This window comes from Carya illinoinensis, chromosome 1 (genome assembly GCF_018687715.1).
Source record: "Carya illinoinensis cultivar Pawnee chromosome 1, C.illinoinensisPawnee_v1, whole genome shotgun sequence".
Classification (NCBI taxonomy): Eukaryota; Viridiplantae; Streptophyta; class Magnoliopsida; order Fagales; family Juglandaceae; genus Carya; species Carya illinoinensis.
The window spans coordinates 36,017,996-36,029,603 of record NC_056752.1 but is presented as its reverse complement, the minus strand read 5'-3'; the positions used below and the strand labels follow the sequence as shown (position 1 = coordinate 36,029,603).

Sequence of the window (11,608 nt, the reverse complement as noted above, 5' to 3'; positions counted from 1 at the left end):
CTCGTCCTTCGGCATACCCTTTGGTCCATCTGTGACTTTCAGCTCCCGTCTCTTACCTTTTGAGGTGTTCACATTTGCATGTTGCATCTCTTGGTTGCTCTATGTTATGCCCAATTAACATATCCTGTCAATAGTCTTTATTAAAGCATCATCTGTTCACCAAACGGCTAAATTAGCCAAAAATAGAATGTCATTCTATTGTTCCCATTCCCTATGCTTGGCAAGCACTTATTTTGTCACTTCTGTACAACTGAACCTTGCCAACCGTGGACATGTCAGCCCTTCGTTCATCCCCAAGAGTTAAAAGAGCTTAGAGAATTGAAAAAACCCAACTTGAATTTTAGAAAATAAGATCTAGAAAAAAGTCATTTTTCAATCTAATGATGAAACTAAAATACAAAGTCTGCTCATATTCTGAAAAAACAAACTTATAAAAAGAAAAAAAAAAAAGAAACGGAGAGAATCTAAGGTATTTTCATGGGTTAATTTGTAATCATCTTATCCCGGTTGTTATATATTAACACTTCCGCCAGAGGTATTGCGACTATCATCTGGGGGACTAATGGCAATCCAAAGCAAGGAGACTGTAATTGAAACCAGCCCCGACCACACGTATACAATCGTGGGCACTCTTCCTCTCCTCCCCATCAACCCTTTGGCAAAAGGGTACATGTGAGCCAACACCCAGAAGCTGAAGAATACTCCTCCCAGGAGCTTACTCCATTGTGGTATCACACTGTACAAGGTCTTGGAGAACCCAATAACGACAGCAATTATGTTGATCACTATGATTGTTAGTGGCATTATGAAGAGACTTGTCCACTTGACGATATAGAGATCTGCATATATGTCATCTTCATCTTCGCCGGCGGACTTGGAGGTTAACTTGAAAGAGATTTCGATACCTGCTATTACTTTTAGGAGGCCTTGGAGCACGGCAACAAGGTGAGCACTCGTGCCACCGATGACCCAAAATTGTTCATTTCGCCACCATTCCTCGAGCCCAACACCGGACCACTTCACTTCCAGGAGGGAGATGAGAGTGAGACAAAGAGTAATGACAAGGAGATAGGAAAGGAAAGCAATATTTAGACTTTGAACGATGAAGTGTCCCGAGAAGAGAGACAGTGCAGGGAGGAAGCAGTATATAACTAAGAAGACGGAGGTGAAAGGGTAGATGCCAACGTTGAGGTATGCAATGCGCTGTAGGAACTTGAGGCGCTTGGTTCCAAAAAGTGGATTGTTTCGAGAGAAGAATATTTCCACCGAACCAGTGGCCCATCGTAGGACCTGGTGTAGACGATCAGTAAGGTTGATAGGTGCCGTGCCTCGAAAGGCATCGCGCTTCGTGATGCAGTACACAGAACGCCACCCACGGTTGTGCATCCTGTAACCAGTCAACACATCCTCCGTCACTGATCCATAAATCCAACCTATCCTGTCTCCCCATTCGGTATTGTCCTCGTACCTGCACTTCACACCAAAGCTCAATAGTTATTAACCATTTAGTCATTGATGAGTCTTCTACAACTATCTCAAACTTTTAATTTTAGTGAGCTTGGTTCTTGACAATGTAAAAAGTTAATCTTCTTAGTCCATTCTATCTTGTTTATTTCTCATGATCCAAGTGCGTTTACAGATATTGTGTTTGCATAAAATGACAATGGAATTATATGTTTTACGAACAAAACGTGCTTAGCTTTCCAACATCACATGCTGTTGGTTTGCAAAGGTACCAGAGTCTTAAATTAGCCTATTTGAAACTTGCTTTCATGTGCCTCTTTAAGATTTGGGAACATTAGACTGATAGCTACATGAAGTGCTCACAAAAGCAAAAATATTAATTCAAGAAGATTTTGAAATGGGAGAACAATTACCAGCAGGAGATGACAGCAACTGCCTCAGCAACAGTGGGTGCATCAAGTGGTGGACGAGCCAGGAGCAACGCCCCTGGAGGACGACCATTCTTTACAGAAATGTGATCGGCAAGTGGTCGACCTTGGTACTCGGCAATGGCTATGGACTCTGTGAACATAGTTGAGTTTCCAAATTTCTTTGGCAGGTTCAAGTCAGGGTGTGATGCGAGGGGCTGCATCTCTGAGTCATCCAAGTCCTCCGATTGAGATTGTGAATGCATGACAACATTTGGAGCTTGGGATTTTACTTGCCCAAATACACCTGAGTACTCGTTTGCCCTTGGTGGGTGGAACCCATATAGTGCATGTCGTCGGAACATAGTACCAGTTCCCACATACACTGGGCCCTGTAGACCATCTAAAGCTCGCATATTTCCTATATATTTGGGTAATATTGGAAACTTTGAGTTGTGAAAATATAAATTAAAAAGTATGAAATTAGAATTTGGAATCAATTTTTATTTTTTATTTTTGTAAGGATTACCATCAAAGAAGACAGTGTTATGGTTCGCATATCGGTCAGACGGATCAATTCCTTCAAATCTTTGTGGAAACTGTATGTAGCATATCCTGTCACCACCACGGTCCATCATAAAGCACATTCCTTCCTTTATAGCTTGAGAATTATATATATAATGGTCACAATCCAAATTGAGTATGAATGGCCCGTTGGACAATATTGCAGAAGCTCGAACCATGGCATTCATGGCTCCAGCCTTCTTGTTGTGGTCAAACCCTGGCCTCTTCTCTCTCGAGACATACGCAAACATTGGCAGCCGAATGTCAACCCCGGTGAAGTCCAATCGTTTCTCGTCCGGATGACCCATCACTGGTTCATTTTCCGGGACCTTACTCATCACCTACATGATTGCCACAAATTACCCATGTATCTATAGACACACACAGAAATAGTGATCAAGACAATTTCAAGATTTGAAGATTGGAAATGCTTTGAAGTTTTTTAAAAATGGAATGGGAGTGGCAATAGTTAGGGAATAGTGCAATTAATAGTTCTACAGATACTTGAAACAATTTAATAGTTGTGTTATTCCATAGCGAAATGTGCATTTGTTCATATTGAGAAAAATTATAGATTTGAGTGTTAGTTTCCTTTTTCTTTTGGAAGACAAAAGAAAGTTCAAGAAGAAATTCGGTGGTTATCATCATCATCACCTGCAAAATTCCGGCATGGTCTCCCTTAGCATGGTCGGCCATAGGGTTGAGCCATGTTCCGGGCCAGTGTGTCCCGTCGGCCATCCATGTGGCTTTGTTGACACTAATTGGGTCTAGTGGCAACACCCCACCATTCTTCTCTCGGGCAAGTTTCTTCTCCTTCATTTCCTCCTTGGAGTTATACATTTCGCTCCTTTTACGTATAGCTTCAGGGAGACCATTGATCCTGACCTTAAATTCATCGTACTCTCTCTTGATCCAACGGCGGTCCTTGACAAAATCTGGACGTTTCTTATTCTTCGTCGGGTCAGTTTTACTACTGAAGTAACTTTCTGGATTCCTTGGTTCGATGTTGTGTTTGCGGCAAAAGGGCACCCAAACCTGTATGCAATCGAACAAAAGTAGCATATTCATCCATACCGTCTGTGGTTTTACCAAAGAATGTGTTTAAGTGAGCAAAATAAAGATATGTGCATGTACTATAGCATCACTTAATTTCTAGGAATTAGGTAGGCATTTGAAGAATTCTAAGTGTGTAATATATCACAAAGGAGATTTTCATGGCCTTGAAAATCGACACTGTTCTCTCTTATACTTATTTATATAATTGTTTACTTTCATATTTCTACGAAAAACTATGGATCAAGATTGTAACAAAACCTCGGCAAAGTTAACGGCCTCGGCCATGGCCTCAAAGGATAGAATGGCACCACCATCATCTGAAATGTAACATGAGAGCTTCTCGATCGGGTAATCAGCAGCAAGGATGGACAAAATTGTATTGGCTGTGAAAAGAGGAGGTTCCTTTTCAGGGTCAGCTGTGGAGACGAAAACATCAACCCCAGGGAGGTCAGACCGCCCACTAGGGTTGGACGGGGAGCGCTGTTCGAACTTGTCACTGAGGGCAGTAAGGTCAGTAGCTCTGTTGATGGGGTTCAGCTTGGGGAGAATATCCAGAAGCCATGAGAAGGCAAACCAAACCTCGCAAACAATGGACATGCCCCACAGCCACATTGCATCTGGGTTGGGGTTCTGTATACGCCATGCGAGGAAGAAGGCTAGAACTATCATCCGGATCACCACAAGTAGCCTGTTCAGGTATAAAGATCAACGTCTAATGTATTGTTTTGCTACGTGTCATGTTTTATAATCTTAAAGATGATCAGAAGCCAAAAATGTCCAAACGACACAAACTTTGAGCTGATCATGATCATTTCTTAAAGAATGAAAATGTAATTTGGGTTTTGATTTCCACGTTTGAACTCCCAAGTATCCGTCAATATCTCTGTCCTAGAACTAATCGCTAATAAGAGCTAAGCACAAAGTCAGATGAAATAACAGAAAGTTATCTAATACTAGAGAATGAATTGTGGTTTGGTGGGTAAGAAAAGTCCACTTCGAGCAAAGCATGTGAGAAATGTTAATGTTATGGGAGTTGTGCACGCAGTTTGGTTTTCTTTGAATCAACCTGATGCCTACTCTCGACCAATTAATTATTTATAGATATAATTCAGTTTGAACTCAAGTTTGGTCCAAAGTCTAACGTACAGCAACTAATCTCTATTTATTAGAATATTGCACAAGTAACAACTCAAAACCCACTTCCGTAAGTGTATAATGTATGATATAAATGTATAATATTAATACTATAGAGTATGTTTTGACTAATTAAATGTTGTGGACATAATAATATTCATCTCAAAAGATATTAAGAGAACAAAAAAACATTAAAGAATGTCAATATACATTTAGGGGGTGGTGCACCTGTAGGGGCTGAGAATAGCAGCTGGAATCTTGAGCTTCCTAGTGAGTGGCTTCCATGGCTTGTCCAAAAAATCCGACATGCTCATCCCTCCTTCCGATCCATAATTATCCTCTTGTTCTGACCAAAAAGCATTACCAATGCCGTACTTTCCCTTTGTCTCAAACAACCACCGGTTGTGATCAAAGTCCCCAGTTTGGCTTCTCAACAGCATTGATTTGTCGTTGGAAGATTTCACCACTGACATCCTCCTGTCCATCTTTGCTGCCTCGGCTTTAGCGTCCCCGCTATTGCCTCCATACCCACCTTCCTCTTGATCCCCAACGCGCCTCCGTTGGGGAGCATTTGGCTTGGAACCAGAGGCTGCACCAGGCTGGTTGTCTGGTGTAGGCGGCAGCATTACCGTGTAATTCATGTAGTCATTTTGGCTTAAAAACTCGCCCGACATGTCCAAGTCATGATCGTCTTGGGACAAGTTCACAATTCGGCCACTTGACGTGCGTCGCGCAAATTTCACTGCCTGCTGAGGCGGCCGCCCAGACAACGGCGACGTCGACGATTTCTTTGATAAGTACGAAGGTTCCATCTTCTTCTCTAGAAATACCTTAAAACTTCAGAAAAAGATAAATGCTAGCTCTTCATAATTTCTTTCAATTGTTTTGTTCAACTACGAAGATTAAACGTTTTCACCTGCACCCGAAGGTGAAAAGCATGTACACAATGGAAAACCATGGAAAATAGTTGATGAATTGTATGTTCAATGGCTGGTTGAAAGGAGCCATGCAGGTTAGGTAGAGAAGTTTAATGGTCCGGAAGTTGCGTCTATTTTTAGTTTTGATGCACTGGATGTCTCTCCCTCATTTCAAGCATGGCCCCTCTCTCTCTCTCTCTCTCTCTCTCTCTCTCTCTCTCTCTCTCTCACGTTAGGTTCCGGAGCACGGTTTATTTGGTACCAACTACCAATTAAGTGATAAAATATTGCCATTTCAGTATTTCAGTCTAGATTTGAATATCGTGGGCGAATTCTTCTACCGTAATATATTTAGATACACATCAAGAAATTTCATTGACTGCCCATTTTTTGTTGCGGAACTGGACACAACTTTCGGACGTTGAATTTCTGTTTTATTAACACCCCCCCACCCCCCCAAAAAAAAAAGGTCTTAGAGAACATCGATCCGTTGAATTTTTGTTGTATTAACTTGAGATCAGACCATAACCAAGTCTCCATTATTTGCTTCGCATCGATCTTTCGTCAACATCCTTGCTGTCTGTTGCTGATGATTTATTTTAATTATGGCTCACAACAACATGATCTCTGCATGCTTCGGTATTAATGTCTTTCCCTACTATTCTGAACGCGTAATAAGTCCATTGAAATGGGCTAGCTGCGTACTACGAAAAGGTTTCCTTTAAAAAAAAAAAAATTAATTGCGGCACAAATATAATATATATATACACACATATAGTGTAATTATTAGTAGTATTAATATTAATAGATAAAAATTTAAGATCGACGTAGGTGCAAATCTCTTTATAAATTGCAAAATCCACAAAAAAAAAAAAAAAAAAAAAAAAAAGAACTGAATTTCACTTTTTCTCGTGAGTCCCATCTTAATTTTCGACTGGAAGTGTACATAAATGAATGCGAATAGGCTTCATTCATCTAAAAGTTAATCCATAATATCTAATAAGCCTTGCCTAGCTGCATCTGCATCTAACCTAAGACCTGCGTCCGGAATAAACAGTAAACGTATTATAATATATTCAACCAAAAGAGATGGTGCAAGGTGCTTGGTGATGGCCATGTAACAGTCCAACATGTGAAAGGATATGTAACTGGGTCTTGGGCTCGTTGGCCTTATTGTTGTTTTGCTATGTTTTTTTTCTTAGCCTGTTTATAATTTGTTGGACCTAAATGTAGTGAACGGACTAAGCCCATAGAGTAGGTATACGTCCTTGGTCTGTCTTGTTCTGTTCTAGTTTGCTTGGTAGTCAGTGTTAAGGTTCCGACAGAAGCAACTAGCTAGAAGAAGAGAAGAGAAACTCGAAGTGCTAAGTTTGGCCTAGAATTGTCGAACTCATCTGGGAAGTGAAGAAATATTATAAAAAAAGGGAAACGACGTTGTGAAGAGGCATCCTTTTGACTTTGGTTAGAGTCGTTTAGTGTTAGTCAAGTCTACCGTTTTATAAAGGGTAGGGGTGTTGCTCACTGTTTTATGTTATTAGCTAGGGGTGCTACGCACAGTTTAAATAAGTTGTTAGTAGAGTTGAAAATGCAATGTTTGGAAGAGTCTTCCAAATAGTGCGTTCAAGCTGTCACTTGTTAGCAAGTGCTAGTGGTAAGTTTAATTTGTCACAATTCTGTTAGCGTGCAGTGTATTAAGGCAAGGAGGGGAATTATTGTGAGGGATCTTTGGAATTTTGTAGATGTTGATTTTCTGTAAGGAGGTTTGGGAGCCCTCGAAGTTACTATAGTAGCAATGCATAATGAACTTTCCTTTCTAGCAATTTGATAAACACTTGGTGTGCATTCTGCTTGTCCATTGCAGCAACCATATCCCTTGTTTTCCATCATCTACCCTTGATACACCAGCCATTCACAAGCAGGCTTCTAACAATTGGTACCAGACTAGACGATCCTACCCAGACATTCTTCTAACCCACACATACCCATACTGTAAACACTACCATGGCTGAAAGCACTCGTTCTAAACAACACCACTAGCAACAAAATGATACTCTACAAGTTCAAATGGACCAGACTCGGCTAGAGCTCAATGATGTCAAGACTGATGTTCAGGATATTAAGGACATGCTACGTACCCTTGTCACCCAATAGAACAGTCCCCCACCCCCCCCCCCCCCCCCCCCCCAACTAATTCCAATTCGAGTTTGGAAACTAGGACCCAAGAAGATTTAATTCCAGCGGTGTCAAATTGGAATTTCCTCATTTTCAGGGGTCCGACCCAGCTACTTGGCTTTCTAAAGCCAAACACTACCTTGATGTGGATGAGAAAGTATAGAGATAGATTAATAGGCTTATCTTGTGCCATCCGTAACATTAATTGAGCTTGATCCGTTCCGAAATCTGTCTCGTGTTTTCTTGCATCAATATTGTGTGAGACAATCAACTACAATATGCGAAAGAAGGCTCGACAATCAACCTATTTGATCACCTTATTGCCAACATATGGAGGAGCCAAATCATCTAGCAATAACCTATGAACCTCATCGTCTGGGTCAAGATTCTCCAAGATGTGAAAGACCACATAAAAATTAGTTAATTGTCTATCTATCTCTGAGCTGTGTACACTACTCTCAATGCTTGATGTGATTCTAAGCAGCCTATTTGAACTATCTCTTACCCATAATATGGAACATAAGTCTAAATAGCATATATAAGGTTCAAGCAACTGAGTGATAGATGACAAATGAAATGTGTAATCAGAGATAAGATCGTGAAAGATAAAAAAATAACAAGTTTAAATTTAAATTAAACAACTATCCCCGGCAACGGCGCAAAAAACTTGACTCACTAAAAAATGAGTAGTATAAAGGTTATCCTAAGTGCAGGAGGATGTCGTGTAATAATTAGGAATAAAATTACTAGATCGTCTCTTCAGAAAAAGTTATTTAAATCTGAACTCGTATAAAATGGTGAAAAGTTTCACAAATAAAAGTGGTAGTATGTACAATGTGTCAATGAATGGAAGAGTGTAATGGAAATAAAAAGGGTACTAGTCATAAATTAGATTTATATTTTTAAATTTTTTTTAATGTCGAAATGGAACTTAAAAGACTAATAAATTGAAATTTACAATGAAAGATTCAACTACGCTAAACAATTTTAATTAATCTGAAAATTAAATAATAAAACTGAATTTAATCTAAAATGTAATAAGAATGCATATTTAATAGGAGTTTAAAGAAACAAGAAAAATAACTAATATAAAATAAAATAAATAGTAAATAAAATGCTCAAACTTTTAATCCAAATATATCAAGAATATACCATAAAATTCAAATTGAAATTAAATAAAAAGTAGGGAATGAAAAGATCAAACCAAATAAACGGAGATGGAGATTGAAAGCAGTAGAAAAGGTTGGACTGTAATAGTAATTGGACTCCTTAAAGAGCTCTTCAACGGCGCAGAAAAATTTCCAGAGAAATAAAAGTGCATCCGATGCTAAATTGCTTGATTGAAAATATAAAAGTATGCGGTGCTAATTGAATATATGCCCACGACGTTGAAATGAATAAAATGCCCCAGAGAAAAAGAAGAAGAAGATGTGTGCGGCCTCTAGGTCCCCAGGAGAATCAGTGAAAATGCCGCCCCAAAAAATAGTTATGTGCAGCGCAACCTTGAATAAGAATCCTCCAAATGTGTTGCGGCCTGGGTCAAAATAAATGATGTCGTGCGTGAGTTGAAGTCTCAATTCCAATTGACGTGCATCGTGAATTTAACTAAATCAAAAGAATTATAAGTGTGCGGCCGAAATGCATGCCTCTAAAGAAAAGAAATATATGTGTAGGTCAAAAGTCCATCCAGAATTCATGTTTGCCGTCCAAGTCTTAAAGTCTTATAATACCAAATAAAGAAATCCCTTCGTGCCTCAATCAAAGTCTTTTTTGCTTTTTTAACTTTTCTCTTTTTTAATTGTTGTATTCTTTGGACCTAAAATGAAAAGGAAATAAGAAAAATAAAATAAAATAAAAAGAAAGAATAGAATATCAAAATTGTGTTATGCATGTAAAAAAATATTATCCAATTAAATCACAAGTTATAAAATTAAGCATAAAATCATGCTATTAACCAATTTAAATCACAATTTAGATTTATGCATCTTAACAAATTTTTCATCTAAAACTAATAATAATGTAATAAAATAAATAAAGTATATTGGTTCTAAGTATATAAAATATGCAATATTTCAGCTCAATCATTGTCTGGTACTAACTTAGCTAGAAAAAAATGTTATTTATTTAATACTTCATTTATAAGTAGTTTGTTTATGTTCTTATCGTTCATAATTTTTTCAAGGATGAGTTTAAGCTTAATTTTGGCTGGCAAAAGGAGCGAGTAACGGTTGAGGAGTTGATAAATGATGCATTCTCAAAGTAAAAAGGTAGATGTCATGCAGACTATTAAAAGTTTGATAGTGAAAATTTCATTATATGTTAGATGCAAGAAACAAATATAGTAATAAGATTTCTTCTTTTCTTGTAGCAACAGAGTATTGTCAACATAACAAGTAGATCAAATTTGAAGATATGCGGGTTGTAGACCTTTTCATTGACTATCAAAGAAATTGGTAACATTATACGAGTTCCCGTTAAATATTAATATATCAACATTTGTGATTTAAGTTGTAACATATACTTTCCTTTTATAGAAGCAAGATAGTCCTACTTGCTATAATCTGATCCAATTATATGCTAAATCGCATACAAATATGATGGTGTTAGGACTAGTCATGAAGCAGAAGAAATTATGTAAGTTTAATTCATTTTTATTGCCTAATAATATTTATGTTATTGATTCTACCTGTATTTTCTCTTTTGTTCTTTTGTAAGAGAAAATGGTTGCACTACAGAAAAATGTTACATTTGATGAATCATCTGTTAGCAATGTTCCGATTTTTACTTATGTTCTTAAATCCCATTCTGGATATTTGAGGAGTTTAGGATGTTGCATGAAGCCTTTGTCCTTAACCTCATCTCAAAGAAGATTGAATAATATCTCTCAGTAGGATTGTTCATCCTGGCCCGGTTTAGAACTCAGGTTTCGGCCTAGATCAAATTGGGGCTGGAACCCGCATTACAAAACTTGGACCAATCTGGTCTGGGTATGGTTATGAAACCCGGTACCTGGGTTATATATATTAAAAAAAACCTGGTATTCCAACCCTGCCTCCCTCGCTCTCTCTCTCTCTCTCTCTCTCTCTCTCTCTCTCTCTCTCTCGTAAGCCTTATTCACTTCTCTGTCTAACTTCTGTTTCTCTTCTAAGTCCCAGCCAGTGCAGTAGTTGCAGCACTGTCGAATCCTCTTCCATGTTGCCCCCGTCACTCGATCTCACTCTATGGGGCTCTACTTAGTACCCCGATCACCTTTCTCGTGGTCATGGCTGTGCGTTGGATTTGCTTCTTCAATGCGTTGGTAGTGTGTGAGTAGTGTTTTGGTTGGCCAGATCTACCATGGTATTTTTTTTGTATTTTTGAGGATCTAGGCGAGTTTTACTCTTCAGATTAGAAGCCCCCAAATCTCTCTCTCTCTCTCTCTCTCTCTCTCTCTCTCTCTCACACACACACACACACTCACACACACACACACACTCTCTCTCTCTCTCTCTAAGAGGAAACCCTAGCCACTGCATCGTGCCTTTGCTGCCATTTTCTCTCACCAGACCACTGCAGTGTCATGACTGCCATCGTTGCTCTCTTGCCGGACGTTTGGATCACCACCTTCAACAGAAACTACCGCCAGCCAATTTGGGTTTGTTTTCTTCTCTCTGTTGAATCTATTTGTTGATTTGGATCTGTTTCGATGAGAATGTTTGAATGGAAGAATGTTTGAGGAGTATTTTTATGGGTTAGATATAGATTTGTGAGTTTGTAGTTTGTTGGTTTTGAATCCTATAGCCAGTGATCATGTGAATCTGTAATGAACTCATACTAAGGCAAACATTTCTGGCAAATATAATGACATAAAACAATTTTAGTAGATTTATTTTGCATAGTTATCTTCTCTTGGTG

General features: G+C 38.7%; 1 protein-coding gene across 1 annotated transcript; it reads right to left on the bottom strand.

Moving 5' to 3' along the window:
* Positions 1 to 355: 355 nt before the first annotated feature.
* On the bottom strand, positions 356 to 5,973 carry LOC122316332 (cellulose synthase-like protein D1). The gene is made up of 6 exons (XM_043132862.1): positions 4,854 to 5,973; positions 3,750 to 4,179; positions 3,090 to 3,470; positions 2,401 to 2,776; positions 1,878 to 2,292; positions 356 to 1,468 (listed from the first exon to the last, which is right to left on the bottom strand). The coding sequence occupies exons 1-6, from the start codon at positions 5,435 to 5,437 to the stop codon at positions 511 to 513; spliced, it is 3,144 nt and encodes a 1,047-aa protein (XP_042988796.1). The 5' UTR covers positions 5,438 to 5,973; the 3' UTR covers positions 356 to 510.
* Between the last annotated feature and the right edge of the window lie 5,635 nt (positions 5,974 to 11,608).

Bases quoted from the DNA above. Each gene is read 5' to 3' on its own strand.
- LOC122316332 (XM_043132862.1), bottom strand. From the start codon at position 5,437: ATGGAACCTTCGTACTTATCAAAGAAATCGTCGACGTCGCCGTTGTCT. The intron at 2,777-3,089 runs GTGATGATGATG...GCAATCATGTAG, and splicing joins ACCATGCCGGAATTTTGCAG to GTGATGAGTAAGGTCCCGGA. The intron at 2,293-2,400 runs GTAATCCTTACA...CCAAATATATAG, and splicing joins TAACACTGTCTTCTTTGATG to GAAATATGCGAGCTTTAGAT.